At 40.4% G+C, this 17,862-nt stretch overlaps 1 protein-coding gene across 4 annotated transcripts in view; it reads left to right on the top strand.

The window, feature by feature from the left end:
• Positions 1-1,215: 1,215 nt before the first annotated feature.
• The window catches only part of cct2 (chaperonin containing TCP1, subunit 2 (beta)), a 285,779-nt gene continuing 269,132 nt past the window's right edge, over positions 1,216-17,862 (top strand). For 3 of the 4 annotated variants that reach the window (XM_056234734.1, XM_056234731.1, XM_056234726.1), the window contains exons 1-16: positions 1,216-1,339; positions 2,076-2,150; positions 2,231-2,296; positions 2,369-2,480; positions 3,435-3,511; positions 3,609-3,721; positions 9,298-9,500; positions 10,309-10,409; positions 10,495-10,622; positions 10,913-11,016; positions 11,133-11,252; positions 11,407-11,535; positions 11,628-11,731; positions 14,047-14,146; positions 14,232-14,373; positions 16,200-16,236. In XM_056234734.1, the coding sequence (XP_056090709.1) occupies positions 1,337-1,339; positions 2,076-2,150; positions 2,231-2,296; positions 2,369-2,480; positions 3,435-3,511; positions 3,609-3,721; positions 9,298-9,500; positions 10,309-10,409; positions 10,495-10,622; positions 10,913-11,016; positions 11,133-11,252; positions 11,407-11,535; positions 11,628-11,731; positions 14,047-14,146; positions 14,232-14,373; positions 16,200-16,230 (1,608 nt within the window). In that variant the 5' untranslated portion in view covers positions 1,216-1,336 and the 3' untranslated portion in view covers positions 16,231-16,236. Of the gene's footprint in view, positions 1,340-2,075; positions 2,151-2,230; positions 2,297-2,368; positions 2,481-3,434; positions 3,512-3,608; positions 3,722-9,297; positions 9,501-10,308; positions 10,410-10,494; positions 10,623-10,912; positions 11,017-11,132; positions 11,253-11,406; positions 11,536-11,627; positions 11,732-14,046; positions 14,147-14,231; positions 14,374-16,199; positions 16,313-17,862 lie in introns of those variants that run through there. The other variant, XM_056234719.1, reaches the window with a different exon arrangement.

The raw sequence follows: 17,862 nt of genomic DNA, 5'->3' as shown, positions 1-17,862 counted from the left end.
AATGTCATCCATTGTTAGCTCAGTCTGGCATCCGGCATCTACATAGCCTGCAACATATCAGTGGGGAGCATAATTAGTTAATTCATGAATATAAATTATGTGAATCTTTTTGACAACCTTTTTACAAACATGCAAGTTCTCTGGTCCAATTATACTGAGTGATTTTGGTTAAAAATTATGTAAATTGTTGTGAAGTCATCTTTTTTTGCAAACATACAAGTTTGCTGGTCAACATTTGTAACAATTAATAATTCCTAATAACAATGAATAATAATGCTGGTTACACATCTTAGTACAATAATTTACCTTGACCATTTAATGCCCCATTCCCGCTGATCCCCTCTGATTGTGGGTTGTTGTCAGCTGGCTGCTTCGGTGGCATCAGATCCGGACTCTCATCTGTCTGTTGGAGATCCAACATAGCATCTGCACATTCCCACCGTCTTTGTTGGTCTTCCTTGAGCTTCATCCTCTGCTCTCGTTTAAGAGACGCCTCTGATTTGGGCTTAGTTTTTACGTAACCTAGGTTGACCGTCGGAGCCCAGTCTACCGACTCAACGTCACCCAAAGCGCTAGGGCAGCCTAAAAAGCCCCAATGAAGTCCATATTAGACTACTAAATGAGCATTTACCGACAACCTAATGCTATATAAACACAAACAACACGCTAACATACCTCCGACGAAGTGGTCGCTGCAGACACGGGCATTCACAGACTCTGCTCCTCCCGACCGCAGACATACGTTAAAAATCCACTTTTTGCGGCGTTGTTCTGTGAGTTTTTTACATTTCTCACCTTTATGAGTTACAATCTTCGGTACTCTATGAAAACCCTTTCCCTTTTCTCGATTGGAACGATTGGAGCAGCCGTACACTACACAAAACATTGGCATTTTGTCAGACGGCAGATCCTCAGCTATTTCACTTCCTGCCCTCCATCTGAATTTCGCGCTCTCGCGATGCAGCAGCGTGACGTCACGTGAAACCAACCTATGACACTCTTCAGAAACCTACGGGTGACGTCACGGACACTATGTCCATATTTTTTTACAGTCTGCTTTTTCCCCGACTTCAAGCGACTAATCTCGCCGATAGGTTCGTTTAAGTACGTTAAATGTAATCATCATTTTAGTTTATTAAAGTAGCTAAATCTAAAAAATATATAATGTATCACTAATTAAAATGTTTTGAAACTGCCCAAATGCGTAAGCGCACTACAGGGACTTTTAAGTTGAAAAGTGTTCGCGCGCAGACAGGAAGCGGTAGATCTGTCGCGCGCTTCCCTGCACTGTTCTTCCTGTCTCGTGTGCGTCTCTTCAGCACATCCTATTATCATCATGGTGAGCGATTTTGTTGTTAAATCATAATTCAGCGGAGATATAATGAGTGAGATGTGATGTAGTGCAGCGCGTGTAACGGTAGTCACTCGGTAGTGTGATTGTACCGCAGCAATCGCACTTTATTCACGCTGAAAGAGTGAGGGTTTGTGCGCGGCATGCGCGTGAACACGAACAATGGGTTCAGACCACTGCGTTATGGTGTTATAATGGACGTGTTTGCCTTTATTATCTGATTTCATTGTTTTGTTTGTTATGTTATGAGTTACTCGTGTGTGTTTCGATAGTTTGTGTTGTGATGGAAGGTTTAAAATAGCGGATCATCATCAGGGAGTTTCTAGTGCTTTCTGTGGAGGGCGTGGCCACTGACGTCACTGAGCTGAGCATGAGAGTGCAGTTATATTTATACGGATAATTATTAAAATGATGATAGTAGCATGATTTAATTATTTTGAAGTATCTGATATTAGTATAATGAATAATAATAATAAAAATCACGATTACAAGAATGAATAAATACCCGCTCTCTACAATGCTTTCTAATATACATATTGAGAACGCCATAATTATATGAATAATATTAAATCAACACTGAGGAACACTGACTGAATCCTGATTCAGATTAGCTGCATGCTAAATATACATAAATGTACACTTCTGAGATTAATAATGTTGTAAGGAGATGCATGTGCATCAAACCTTGATTGTGACCAGAGTGTGTGTGTGTGTGTGTGTGCAGGCGTCTCTATCAATGGCCCCCATGAACATCTTCAGACAAGGAGCGGACGAGGAGAAGGCCGAGACGGCTCGACTGGTGAGCGTGCGACTCGTGCAGTGACCGTGATTATTAATAACCGTGATTATGGCTAACGAGATCTCTCTCTGTGCTTTCAGTCCTCCTTCATCGGCGCCATTGCCATCGGGGATCTGGTGAAAAGCACTCTGGGACCCAAGGGCATGGTACGTGTGCCGGCCGCTGCGTTACGATCATAACCGCTGAATATTGCTCATTAATGACCTCTGACCTCACAGGACAAGATCCTGCTGGGTGGCGGCAGGGACAGTCAGGTGACCGTGACCAACGACGGCGCCACCATCCTCAAGGCCATCGGCGTCGACAACCCCGCCGCCAAAGTGCTCGTGGGTGAGTCTCTGTGTGTGTGTGTGTGTGTGTTCACTATGGTAACAACAATAGTGATAATAGTATTAACCCTCTGGTATCGTTCATTTGGGAGTCACACTCGTGTTGTTCATGGTCAACACTTACTGGAGACCCTAATCCTTATTATAATTGAACATTTTTATGAAATAATGCACTACATTTCATCTGACTAGGGGTGTAACGAAACCCTCATGTCATGATTCGATACTGAACTCGCGATATGATATTATTTCCATCTGAAGCTGAAAATACAGAATTATTTGAGACTGTCACTGACTAGATATATATCTAAAATAACGTAAGCCACTTTTTACTCGTAACATTTTTATCAGCACCCACAAATATTCCCCCATTGCATTATTATTCATTATAGTCAACATTATACATGGTAAAATCATCTGAACCACTAGACTAGCCCTATGTATGACTACTGCATATATTCCCCCGAGAACTGTGTTTTCAGACTTAATTACTTGCTTTTATAAGGTTTTTATTTAGAGATTATCAAAGACTGGTTTTTTGCCAAAGTCTCTTTTTTTAATTTATTTTTAATTTTTATGTTGCCTTGAAATGCTTTTTATTACTATCTAATATGAACATCAAGGTGTGTGTGTGTGTGTTTCACACTCTTGATGTTAGTTTCACCCCTGTTTTCGCTCTGTATTTGTGTATTTTCCGTTAATTTCCTGTGCTGATACGAACAACACGAGTGTGACTTTTTGTTTTTTATGAACAACCATTTAGCTTTTTCAAAGTCCACTTTTTCTTTTTGTCGTCGATCACACAGCAAGTGCTGCAAGTGTCATACCATTCTGATGAAGTTACAATTAAAAGAAATTCTAAATATATGTCTAAAATGACACCAGAGATGAATTCCTGTAACATTGTGTTATTGTTATTTCCACAAACCGAATGTGTCCTCATGATGTGCCGCAGACATGTCGAAGGTTCAGGATGACGAGGTGGGCGACGGCACGACCTCTGTGACGGTGCTGGCCGCTGAGCTGCTGCGGGTACGACTCTCTCTCTCACACACACACACACACACACTGTGTTTCCCGCCGGACGCGGCGCAGGCTTGATCATGTGTGTGTGATGTTTGTGCCTCAGGAAGCAGAGCTGCTGATCGCCAAGAAGATCCATCCTCAGATCATCATCTCCGGCTGGAGGAAGGCCACGCAAGCGGCCCGTGACGCTCTGAGGGAGGCAGCGGTGGACCACGGGTAATGATGTGTGTGTGTGTGTGTGTGATAGTGTTGTCAAAAAACTCGGTACTTCGGTACCAAGTCGGTACTTAAAAAAAATTAACGGTTACGGTACCAGCTTTTCTAGGTACCGAGTAACGGGTTAATCCGGTTCTTGATGCGCTGGTAGAGTTGCGTCCTCTTCATAAAAACACTGAGACACGGCGACCGGCGGCGCTGCTAATGCGCTGGCTCTGAATCCACTTGTTGACAAGAAAGGAGGAAAGAGCCACATATGGAAATATGTTGAATTAGGCTAATGTCACGTTGCCATAAAGGGCCGTTCATACGTTCACATAGCACGTTTTTTGCGCGTGCAAATTTCAAATGTAGGCGCCCGGGAAGCGCGCTCATAATAGAAGCGGCGTGCGAGCTTGTTTTTCCAGGCGCGTCACTGTTTATGGTTGCATAGCGGAGACACGCGAGAGCGAGCGCTTGTGGAGAGAAGGAGAAAGCGGTGCAAACTGCGCTCTCCGTGATGACGAGGAAGTATCAGCAAAGAATTAATTGATTACTAGCCCTTGCATTAGAAATCAGCTACAGGGTTCTCAAGTTTTGAAGACAGGCAAGAGTGACATTTTTGGCAGTTTTGGATTAAATAAAAGTAGGCTACAGTTAAGTCAAATAAAACATCTTTTATCTCCTGTATAGTTTGGTAACACTACAATAAGATACCATTCATTAACATTACTTCTTCTGCCCTCGGTTGAGTGTGTGGCTACTCAGCCTGTGCAGCGAGCTAAACATGCAATAAGAGAAGGTGGTTCCAGGAATAACAGGACCAGTGATGGGAATAACGGCGTTATAAATAACGCCGTTACTAACGGCATTACTTTTCCAGTAACGAGTAATCTAATTGATTACTCTTCTCATCTTAATAACGCCGTTCCCGTTACTGCCAAAAAATGCGGCGCGTTACTATAACTGATGAAGCTGGGTTTTTTTTTTTTTTTCATCAGACCAACTAGATCTCCGAGCGAGAGGCAAATACTTTTTTTACTGTTCTTCCTTGGTTAGTGGGCAGAGCACGAGACAAGCGCATACATGCTGACGACTGAGGTAGAGTAAAATGTCATTGTAAGCCAATCAGAGGTAGAGTTGGGCGGGTGTTCGAAAGCACGCATAGTAGTGATGGGCATTCGGCTCTTTTGACTCAGCTCACTGAAAAGAGCCGGCTCTTTTGGCTCACAAACGGCTCTTTACATGACTTTGACTATAATATTTAAATTTTTATTACATAATTATTTAATTTCTATAGGCTAAATTTGTAAAAATAGAGTCGGCTCTTCAGATATGCGAGCCAGCTCCCGACGTTCACCTAAAAGAGCCGGCTCTTAGAGTCGGCTCATTCGCGAATCGCGAACGACCCATCAAAAGCTCATTCGCGAACGAGTCGATCCATCATCACTAACGGCTAACGCTCATGAATTGCGAACGACCCATCATAACGCATAGTCGGACAGGACAGGACACACAATGAACAACACAAGCAAGCCAGTCAGTCAACGAGAGACAGGTATGGCGACGAGCTTAACAAGCTTAATTTAATTTTGCCCAGTTGTGGCCTGTTGAGGGGCAATAAATATCAAAAGTTCCTAAACATCTATTGTGTTATTTGCATTGATCCACTATATAAACATAATATCTACATGGCATTTGATTGGAGGCTAGTCTCACTTTGTCCCACAGCAACATTTTTTTTTTTTGATGTGTGTACAATGTTTCATGTTTCTGTTAATAATGTATTGTATTAAGTGTCCATTTCATTATAATATTCAGATTTATCATAAATAATTGAACATGCACATGTATTGTAAGTTCCGTTAAAGAGGGGTAGAGGTGGGGTCACATTTGAGCATTTAAAATTTAATTTTACTTGAAAGTAACGCAATAGTTACTTTCTTAAGTAACTAGTTACTTTTAAAATTTGTAACTGAGTAACTAATTTAGTTACTTTTTGGAAGTAGTAACTGTAACTAATTACTTTTTAAAAGTAACTTGCCCAACACTGAACAGGACACAGTTTTCTTCTCAGTGCCTTTACTGAAGACCTCTCTTTTTTGATTGATTTGTAAAACTGTGAACATACAAACAAAGTTTATTAAAAATACATTATTTAACAAACCAATACACATTGCTGTGAATTTAAATACTGGAAGTGATAAGAATTCAAGATATAAGAATCGCAAGATTACATTCTTTAAATTATTCAGTTAGTGACAGATTGCCACCATGTGGTTGCAGAATATACTGTAGTTATTGCGGTTTTAGGACACAAATTCACCAGTAGTTCAAATTACTGTTCAACATATCTGTAATCCCGACATATATTTCCTGCTACTGTAGAAGAACGTTGTACATTTATTTTCTTTCTTCACTATTCTGTAAAAGTATAACAGATCTTTCCTCTTTAGTTAGATTTAGTAAAACACGAACTCAGCAAGCCTTCGTCAAAGCTACACAGGAAAAAACAAAAGCTACTTGTTTTACTTTTTACAATTTGTAAGTACAACCTGGCGAACGGAGAGTGAGAAAGGTGGCGCCAACATTGACTTATAAGATATTGTGCAACCACATACTAAACAGAAGCTAGCGACATTAGCGTGGCTAGAATAACAAACAACATTCGCTTGTAAGAGTTACAATAACCTCTTAAGTAATGGAACGTTTAAAAAACAACATTAGCCACTAATTACTTACAGATTATGGCATGTCAAAGCATCCCAACGATATAAGGGGTCTGAGAGGAGAGTAGAATGTCAACACCTCGGGACATTTTTCTAACACTGCGTGAAACACTTTTTTCCTGTTGCCTCCACACATCCCCAACGAGCGCCGAAAAGCGCACGCGATATATCGTAGAAGAAGAAAAACAGTAAAGGAGATACTGACCCCTAGAGGGAAGATAAAGAAATGCACCAGCGAACTAATACAATACTATTGAACATAGAGGGACAGAATATTACTTGATGTGTTAACATCAACACATTGAGTGAACAATATATTTTTACAACATTAATTAATGTTTGTGAATGTTATTTAATACAAACACTTGATTGTTCATGTTTGTTCACTTCATTCATTGTGCATTAAATAATGTTAACAGATAAAACTTTTGATTTTAAAAATGTATTAGTATATTTTTTAATTAACCCCAAGGAGAATAATTGCTATGTATATAACTATGGTTTATTGTTAGGTCATTTTATCTAATGTTATCTAACAAATATAATCTTATTGTAAAGTGTTTTTAATACTACAGTTTCCATCTTTGTAACTGTGATATACACTTTAATATATGTACATTTTATCTAAATTAAGCTTTGGTACCGAGAACCGTGGATTTTCACTGGTATTGGTACCGAATACTGAAATTTTGGTACTGTGACAACACTTGTGTGTGAGAACAGGAGAGGCGTTGGATGTGAGTGTGTGTGTGTGTGTGTGTGTGTGTGTGTGTGTGTGATAGCCACGGGTCGGATCAGCAAAAAAAAAAAAGGTATATATATATATATATGGGGGGTGTAAGTTTGCGTTTCGTTTATTACTTAAAGCTCACTTGCAGTTCTTCTATACCACAGCAAAAACTACCAGCCTAACCGATAAAGTTCACACATTATTAAAGACAAGTGAACAGTCAGGGATAAAATAAGAACAAATACACTAGGGCTGCAACAACTAATCGATAAAATCGATTATGAAAATCGTTGTCAACGAATGTCATTATCGATTAGTTGGTCTGCTTACGTCACGGGGAGCGTTTACTGATGATTGGTTGAAACAGGCCAATCAGGATGCTCTCTGTCTTACACGCGCTTCATGAGGCACACACGCAAGGTCTCTCTCCCTCCGTTGCTCTGCCGCGCGCTCGCGCTACACGGTTTGGAGCACAGTCTCTTTTGTCTCGCATGTGCGCTCTTGCTTGCGCGCTCAAATCCCGGGAGTTTGAACTAATTTGCGAGCCGCTATCAATATGCGGGTGACTTCCAGAACTTCCGGGAGACTTGGGATGTCTGTATTTTGCGTCTCGAGCATCAGGTTGCGCAATCAGTTCGCTCGCAACATAAGCGATGGATTAAAATAGTGCTACCGCAGAAATATTACATTAAAACGGTCTTTACAAAGCGAAGCACTAAATATAAAGGCAGTTAATAACAGCAGCAGTAAATTATTGTTTTTTAGTCACTGTACTCAGTGGTTTTCAGCGAATGTTTGTGCACTAATGCATCATTTTTCCTGTCTTTTTAATCAAGCCTGTTAGCTTGCTGCGTACCTCCATTCCGTTCTCTTTTTATAGCATTTGTCTACTATTAAGTTTTAATTGTTTTTCAAACGCGATCTACTGCGGCTCTATGTTCACACGCTTGTTTTCAGTCTTTCTATATTTATTTTTTACAAATTATCCTTATAATTCAATTAATTTTAAATAAAAATTAAATGAATTATATATTTGAGATGTTTTTAGTTTATATATTCACATCTGAACAACATGTCTGTAAATTTGTTTAAAAAAAAATTGTGTTAAAACAATATGTTGGATATAAATGTTTGTTTTTTTACAATAATCATGGTTGTCAACTTGCCATCAGCAATTATCATTAAAAACAATGCAAATATTGATATTTGTAAAACTCAATGTGTGGCTTTTGCACTTTTTAAAGTACACTTTTACACATAAATATCCTGATTTAGGGTTTAAGGTAACACTATATTTTACGGTGTCCTTGTTACATATGTTACATGTACTTACTGTAGTAATAACAGTAAATTATGCATAATTACATGCAACTAACCCTCAACCTAATCCTACCCTATTCCTATAGTAAGTACATGTAGTTACTTTATATTACTCTGTACTTAAATATATAATTACACTGTAACAAGGACACCTTAAAATAAAGTGTAATCGGGTTTTATTTAGTCATAATAAAAAAAAAAATCGAATTGAATTTTTTATCCGATTAATCGATTAATCGAAAAAATAATCGTCCGATTAATCGATTATCAAAATAATCGTTAGTTGCAGCCCTAAAATACACACATTACAAGCAGAGATTCATTCTAAATAACTAAGTCTAGTTTTATCTTTGTTAAAGTTGTATTAACATTGACAGTCAACAGCAGGAATATTACTAGGTCTCCGCTGTCACTTTAAGACCGAATAAACTGACAAACATCCGGTTTCTTTCTCACCTGTTCATGACAGAACCGAGAGAACACGTGCCAACAATTTTGTGTTTTTGTCCATTTAAGGGCAAGGAAACATGAAAGAGGAATCTTTCTGTCGCGCCGGTCTCTCTGGCTCTCTCTCTACGTGTGTGTGTGTGCGTGTGCGTGCAAGTCGCGATTTTTACCTGTTCTGCGTTTAAAATAGTTTTGATGTGTAAATTGGCAAGACAAAACATGTCCAAATGATAAACCTTCACTCTATGATGGTTAGATTTAGCATTTAATCCTCGAGTCACATGCGTGCCGAACCCGTTCCGCCCCCAGTGTGAGTGTGTGACCAGTGAGGCGCTGGACGTGAGCTCGTGTGTGTGTGTGTTTCTCCTCAGGAACGACGAGCAGAAGTTCCAGGTGGACCTGCTGAACATCGCGCGCACCACGCTCTCCTCCAAGCTGCTGACGCACCACAAGGACCACTTCGCCCGGCTGGCGGTGCAGGCCGTGATGCGGCTCAAGGGCTCCGGGAACCTGGAGGCCATCCACGTCATCAAGAAGCTGGGCGGACAGCTCCTCGACTCCTACCTGGACGAAGGTGTGTGTGACACGGGCAGCTGGTCTGAACACCCAAACATGAGAATTAGCCCATGATTCACTCAGCCTTAAGCCATCCTAGGTGTACATGACATTCTTCTTTCAGACGAAAGCTAGTTATTATAGCTATAAACGTTTTAAATATGGGCATTTTGCTCACGCTAACGCATCAGAAGGCCTTTATCCCTTTGGCCTCCCATCCACTGCCATTATAAATGTTGGATTAGCTAGGACATATTTTAATATAATTCAGATTGTGTTTGGCTGAAAGAAAAGTCAAATACTCCCAGGGTGGCTTGAGCGTGAGTACATTATTGGGTGAACTATCCCTTTAAATAATAATAATCTGATGATTCAACACCAGTATAAATTACTAGTTGTTCACCCATATAAATTACACCTATATGCATTTTTATATTCACCTATAAAAAAATTAAGCACTCTGTATTTGAACATTTAAAATTATTGATTTTTTTATTATGGCAGAGTTTTAATGTTTTGAGTAGTCTTTAAAATGGCCTTAATTAAATAATGGGTGTTTTAATCTTTCTATAAATATAATTTCCCTCATCATATACGTGTCATATTGATTTATTACTTGTGTACAAAATTGCAAAACATATCACTAGGTCTCATAGTTTTATATTCATTATCTTAAATACTGATACTTTACAAACACATTATTAACAACAGGTGTTTCATTGATCTGTGAAAGTTGTGCGATTGGTTAACGGTGTGTGGATCAGCCAATCAGAAGGCGGCACACGAGTAGAGTTCATGCGTCATGTGACCGCTCTGGTTCGTCATAGGCTTCCTGCTGGACAAGAGGATCGGAGTGAACCAGCCCAAGAGGATCGAGAACGCCAACATCCTCATCGCCAACACCGGCATGGACACGGACAAGATCAAGGTACGGCCTCGTTCAGGCACTGACGTGAGTGTGCACCATTAGCACGAGTGACGTGAGTGTGTGTGTGTGTGTGTGTGTCCCGCAGATCTTCGGCTCCAGGGTGCGCGTGGACTCCACAGCCAAGGTGGCCGAGATCGAGATGGCCGAGAAGGAGAAGATGAAGGAGAAGGTGGAGCGCATCCTCAAGCACGGCATCAACTGCTTCATCAACAGGTGCCTCGAGTGTTTCCTCCAGCGACTGATGTAGCGGCGGGGAAAGTCTGAATCTTTCCGTTTATAAGGACAGCTTTTTCTAATCTTATGAAATGTGTGCATTTAGGCATTTCCGCTGCAGTCGCAATCACATATCATACCAAATTAGATCTAGCTTCCTGTAGTGTCTCGTAGCAGCTACGGAGCGAACGCGCAGAGCAACATTACCACTTTAAACACTCTGATGTATCTTTAGTATGGTTGTTTTGGCCAGACTCGTGGATGAGTGTGTGTGTGTTGTCGGTCCTCAGGCAGCTGATCTATAACTACCCTGAGCAGCTGTTTGCCGCCGCCGGCGTGATGGCCATCGAACACGCTGATTTCGCAGGAGTGGAGCGCCTGGCCCTCGTCACAGGTACACAAACACACCGCTGTGAAAACTATCCCAGTGTGCACCGCTGTGTGTGACTCGTTACCCGATCAGACAGATTAGCGCACTGTGGTTTCAGCTAGCACTCTTTGTTTGTGCAGGCGGTGAGATCACGTCTACCTTTGACCATCCTGAGCTGGTGAAGATCGGCCACTGTAAGCTGATCGAGGAAGTGATGATCGGAGAAGACATGCTCATTCACTTCTCAGGAGTGGACATGGGTACGTGCTGGGCAAACTCTAGAAGAATTCAGACTCATTTCTGTTTATAAATGTCAAGCTTTTGTTTCGGTGGAAAACCACAGGAAGCCCTTGAGTCTTGGTTTGTTGGCATCGCTGTATCTGTAGTAATTATTGCTGTGTTCCCCATGAGCAGGAGAGGCGTGCACCATCGTCCTGCGCGGGGCGACCCAGCAGATCCTGGACGAGGCCGAGCGCTCGCTGCACGACGCCCTGTGTGTGCTGTCGCAGACCGTCAAAGAGACGCGCACCGTGTTCGGTGGAGGTCAGTACAGGACGCCAGCGGCTCTCTCTCTCTGACCAGTGTGTGCTGAGACTCGCTCTCACGCCGCGTGTGTGTGTGTGTGTGTGTTTCAGGATGCTCTGAGATGCTGATGGCCAGAGTGGTGTCAGATCTGGCCAACCGGACGCCAGGCAAAGAGGCCGTGGCCATGGAGTCCTTCGCTAAAGCCCTGATGATGGTGCGTCACGTCAGCTGATATCTGGCTGTTCAGAGAGCGGCAGCACAGGGATGCGAGTTTACTTCTGCTGAAGGAGATATTACTCCCCTGGACTGGTTTCCATGTGTAGTTTTACCTTTATGAGTTTTCTTAACTTATTAAATATATGCATCATATTTGTAGGCAATTACAATCACATAATGCATAAATCATCGGAAAAAAGGAAATCATGTGAAACTAAAACCACCAGAAGTTGTCAAAGTCTTTAATTAGGGAGTCCTTGAATTATCAATTCGTTCAAAGCCTTTAATTAGTGAGTCGTTGAATTATTCACTGATTCGTTGGAAGTCTTTAATTAGTGAGTCGTTGAATTGTCAATTCGTTCAAAGCCTTTAATTAGTGAGTTGTTGAATAATTGACTCAACCGATTCCTCAAGTCTTTAATTAGTGAGTCGTTGAATTATTCACTGATTCGTTCAAAGTCTTTAATTAGTGAGTCGTTGAATTATTCACTGATTCGTTCAAAGTCTTTAATTAGTGAGTCGTTGAATTATTCACTGATTCGTTCAAAGTCTTTAATTAGTGAGTCGTTGAATTATTCACTGATTCGTTGGAAGTCTTTAATTAGTGAGTCGTTGAATTGTCAATTCGTTCAAAGCCTTTAATTAGGGAGTCGTTGAATTATTCACTAATTCGTTCAAAGTCTTTAATTAGTGAGTCGTTGAATTGTCAATTCGTTCAAAGCCTTTAATTAGTGAGTCATTGAATTATCAATTCGTTCAAAGCCTTTAATTAGTGAGTTGTTGAATAATTGACTCAACCGATTCCTTAAGTCTTTAATTAGTGAGTCGTTGAATTATCAATTCGTTCAAAGTCTTTAATTAGTGAGTCATTGAATTATCAATTCGTTCAAAGCCTTTAATTAGTGAGTCGTTGAATTATTCACTCAACCGATTCCTCAAGTCTTTAATTAGTGAGTCGTTGAATTATTCACTCAACCGATTCCTCAAGTCTTTAATTAGTGAGTCGTTGAATAATTTACTCAACCGATTCCTCAAGTCTTTAATTAGTGAGTCGTTGAATAATTTACTCAACCGATTCCTCAAGTCTTTAATTAGTGAGTTGTTGAATAATTGACTCAACCGATTCCTTAAGTCTTTAATTAGTGAGTCGTTGAATTATCAATTCGTTCAAAGTCTTTAATTAGTGAGTCATTGAATTATCAATTCGTTCAAAGCCTTTAATTAGTGAGTCGTTGAATAATTTACTCAACCGATTCCTCAAGTCTTTAATTAGTGAGTCGTTGAATAATTTACTCAACCGATTCCTCAAGTCTTTAATTAGTGAGTCGTTGAATTATTCACTCAACCGATTCCTCAAGTCTTTAATTAGTGAGTCGTTGAATTATTCACTCTACTGATTCCTCAAGTCTTTAATTAGTGAGTCGTTGAATTATTCACTCAACCGATTCCTCCAAAGCCTTTAATTAGTGAGTCGTTGAATTGTCAATTCGTTCAAAGCCTTTAATTAGTGAGTCGTTGAATAATTGACTCAACCGATTCCTCAAGTCTTCAGTGAGTCGTTGAATTATTCACTCAACCGATTCGTTCGCATACATGGATTCATTCAGGAATTCAGCAAGAGACTGCCTGCATCCAAAATTGCAAATCCAAAAGAAGTACCTACTCAAAGATTAAGTTATTACAACCATCATGTTGCTCAGTCATGTGACCTACTAGCATTATTTGTATAGTTATACTGTCATGCATTGGCGAATCCTCTCCTGTTGCCTCAGGGGTTAGTTAGCCTTCAGAGTGGGTGAACCTACTGTGGATTTGGACACTACACATTTTTACAGACTGTTTTTTGCCTACTATATTAAAGGGAAGTATGCAATGTCAGATAGAGCCGCTGTCTGTAAGAACGGGTCTTTTAAATCATTCACTCGACAGATTTGTTTCAAAACACTGATTCATTCTGAAAAGAAGCGAGTCGCTGCTTTAATGTGTGACCTGATGAATCATTCACTCAACTGATTTGCTATTTCTATTGGCGTAAAGAGCAAAAACTGACACTATTGTCTAAAATGTCAGTCACTATTAACATGTTGTGTATTGAGCCGTTTGCAGTCGTGCTGATATTGGGGGAAAACGATATCACATGATGTAAATGTATGTGTGAAGGCTTTTTGTGGCCCTGCATCTGGAGTATTGGGGTATTTATTAGTTAATCTGGGCATCAATCAAGCATGTGTTAGTTTCTGAGTGTGTATGGGTGTTAGTTTCTGAGTGTGTATGGGCGTCCGTTTCAAGCTTTAAGGCTGTTTGTTGTTGCAGCTTCCCACCATCATCGCTGATAACGCAGGATATGACAGCGCAGAGCTGGTGTCCCAGCTGAGAGCCGCCCACCAGGACAACAAGATCACTTTCGGCCTGGGTAAGACACACACACACACACTCACTCGGCTGATGTGAGGGTAGCCCGCGCCTCTGCTCTGACCTGTGACCCGTGCCGTCTGCAGACATGACCCAGGGCTGCGTGGGAGACATGGCGGAGCTGGGCATCACCGAGAGCTTCCAGGTGAAGAGGCAGGTGTTGCTGAGCGCAGCCGAGGCGGCCGAGATGATCCTGCGCGTGGACAACATCATCAAAGCTGCTCCCAGGTCAGTGCTCACAGCTGCATTTATACAGCACACTGTGTGTCAAAGCGGCTCACAGGGATGAGCAGGAACATGACACCATTATTAGCTGATGGAAATGCCAAAATGTGCTTATTCTTTTTTTTTTTTTGATAAGTTTGTTTAATTGGAAGACAAAACATTTTTTTAAAGATGAATTTACAATCTTACAGATGTCTCTTTACCAAAAAAAAACCCCATCCCATACCCGACCTGTTTACATTGACTTGAAAAAGTATGATAAAGAAATGTTAAAACGTCACATTATGTGCTTATATTCTAAAAATGCACAAACTTAATTGAGGCACATATTGTTTTATCTGATAAGATGCGCACAAACTACGATGAAAACAGTTATACAGAATAAATCCCTGGGTGCGCAACACAAACTGCCTCAGCTGTAGATGTGATTGGATGACTGGACTAACCAGCGGACCAATCGCATCGCAGCATCTCAGATGTAGCTTTGGTCGTTCTGAAACGCCTGAGCAAAAGTCTCTGAACGCTAGAGAACGGGACCGTTTCATTTGACGCTCCGAGGCACAAGCTCCTTTATGATGGGTTACTTCCATTTTTATTCAATATTTTGCACCAATTTCAGAGGAAGTGACGATGTTTTATGCATGATTTAGTGCATAATCAGCCAAAGTCTGCATATTTATGCGGGGGCATTTTTTCAAATACGCCGCACTTTCGCCGCATAAATTGCCGATTTCCGCCCAAAATATGCGGGGCTTGCATGATTTCATAATCCTCACATTTTCGTCGCAAAAAAGTCACATATATCTCAGCAGAAAGTTGAAAAATGTTGCGTTTGCTTCACACAAGAGCCGCCGTTTCCCCCTGTTGCCATGGGAACGTTATGAAGTGGCGTAATTACGCGACGTGAACATCATTGAAAAGCTGTAAAACAGGAGCACACTTTATTTTTTAAATATTTAATTTATTCATTTTTTACTGAAGTTGTAGCATATTCCTTTAGTAAAGCTACAGAACTTGTTTGACTCATCAATGTTTTGTAAGTTTGATGTGTTTATTAAGGTCTTTTATTAAGGAAAAATAGGGATAGCTCACAGCTGAAGTTATGGCAGAGTCCAGACAGACTCACGGAGACAACTCGCACTTTATTCCCAAATCGAACTCGTATAACTGTCTGTCACACGTTCTACCGTCCACATCGTTACTTAATAAACAAAATAAGATAAAAGTGGTAGCATCAAACAGAGATTACCCGCACACATGGGGTGTTCGAGGCGCACATACAATATAATAACGTTACTGCAGTTAGACAGGGAGCGCGCAGCTCTTAAAGGGGCCACACCTTATTTCCACTCGTTACAGTCTGAAATAAAACAAGATGAGAAATTAAATATTCCAGCACTTTCTGTGATGTAGTATGCTTGCTTATCATAGGAAGTAATAAGAAAGGACTCTTTACATTAAGGTAGTAGCCTGGTGAGAACAGGGTGTTGGGGAATCACTTTTTTTCTCTTTTTCATCAAACCGCAGTTTTTGCAAGTTCCCGCAATTTCATCGGATTTTTAAAGAAAACGGGCCGCATAATCAAGGATTTTTGCCCGCAACAATCACAAAAAACTGTTTTTCTGCAAGGACTGCATATTTTAATTTTGCTCAACTTTGGGTGAAAATCTAGATAAATGATGCAAACTACATGAAATATGAGGAGCAGCTCTGACCAGACGAGTGTGTGATGAAGTCAGTGTAGTGTTGAGTCCAGTAACGGTGCAGAAGACTCGGCTGAGGGGTGGTTGAGGTGTGTTTAACGTGTGTGTGTGTGTGTTGTGTTTCAGGAAGCGTGTGCCGGATCATCACCCCTGCTGAACACACACCGCTAGCGGCCCGTGTATTTATTGACCGGAAGCGGATTCTCTTTGTTCTGTAGTTCTTGTGCCGATGCACTTCTCCAGCATGTCTGAATGTCAGCACTGGCTTTTCACCTTTTGTTTACTCAATAAAACTGTCATGATCAAACAAGCCTGTTGTGTTGGAGTCTCTTGCCAAGTCCAGTCAGCTTTATTTCTGCAGCGCTTCATACGCTGGGACAGAGGGAAAACAACTCGACCAATGATGAGAGACGAATCTGCTGTAAAGAAGCTCTACATATTCAGAGTTTGTCTGTGAAACCGCTTCAGTTTGTCTTGGTTTCTGAATCTTTTTATGTCCATACAAATATTTACACATTTAGAAATTTGCTGGGGTGGGGGGAGGGGAATCAGTTTAAATCGAGAGGTTTATTTTTTGGCTGAGTATACCTTTTGTAGGTCATGCATAAACCTATGATATCTTTCTACTAATCCTAAATCAGTGTTTGGAATAACGACGTTATTTTTTCAGTAACGGGGTAATCTAACTAATTACTTTTTCCGTCGTTACAACGCCGTTAACGTTACTGGACGTTAAATGCGGTGCGTTACTATGCGTTGATTCATGGGCGTCAGTTTGGTTTGAAATGTGTGGGGGACAGAGACGCATTCGGAAGTGCTGGGTACAACGACGCAATATACGTAAATATACGGTTAGTAAAAAATATACTAATGTCATAGAACGGATACCTAATACAAATAAATAAAACATATCCAGTTAACTAGCAGAGCATTCATTTAGTTCTCTATTAACCCTCTGGGGTCCTTCATTTCAGAGTCACACTCAGGACCTTCGGGTCCAAATGGGCTGGAAGGGTGGGATTAATATTTATAAATTTTTTTACTTTATTATTATTTTTTACTTGTTTTTTATAATATTTTTTCTTTTCTTTTTTGGTGTTTTGAGATAATTTCAAATATAAAACTGATTTATAATTAATATTAATGCAATAATTATGACCCATTTTTTTCCCCATTGAATATAATAGAAAATGTTTTTTTTTTTTTTAAAGCTGTATTACATTTTAGAGTCAACCCTAGGCCTCATGAAAGCAATTTTTGAAATGAGATGGATGCCATCTGGTGGACAAACTGAGCATTTTAAAAATTCAAAACCCATATGTAATCTGAATTTATTAGTGTGTATGTGTATAAAAGTGTGTTTGTGTGTGTGTGGATGTGTCTGTTTTGCACTCTTGATGTTTTATAGATTCACCCCTTCACTGTTGTGTGCTTTTTTTCTGGATCGTGGCTGATTTGTAGATTGTACACACAAAAAAACTCTGTATTTTCACATTTTTGCCAATTTCCCATTCATTTCCTATGCGGGTCCATTTGGACCCGAAGGTCCTGAGTGTGACTATTTTTTTTACAACCACTTAGACTATTCAAATCCTGTCCCCAATTTTTTTGGGTGTTCATATACCAAGTACCAACAAAGTCACCAAATTTCGGACCATTCCGATAAAGCTATGATTTTTAAATAAAAAAAATTTAAATGCTTCGGGTCCATTTGGGCCGAAGGACCCCAGAGGGTTAAATAAGAGATCTAGCGCTTAAATCTGTTGTTTTTGAGATCCAGCTGAGCGCT

This window comes from Rhinichthys klamathensis, unplaced genomic scaffold (assembly GCF_029890125.1).
Source record: "Rhinichthys klamathensis goyatoka isolate OS25496 unplaced genomic scaffold, OSU_Roscu_1.1 h1tg000018l_1, whole genome shotgun sequence".
NCBI classification, from domain to species: domain Eukaryota; kingdom Metazoa; phylum Chordata; class Actinopteri; order Cypriniformes; family Leuciscidae; genus Rhinichthys; species Rhinichthys klamathensis.
The sequence above is the reverse complement of the archived record's forward strand: the minus strand, read 5'-3'. Positions and strand labels throughout refer to the sequence as shown.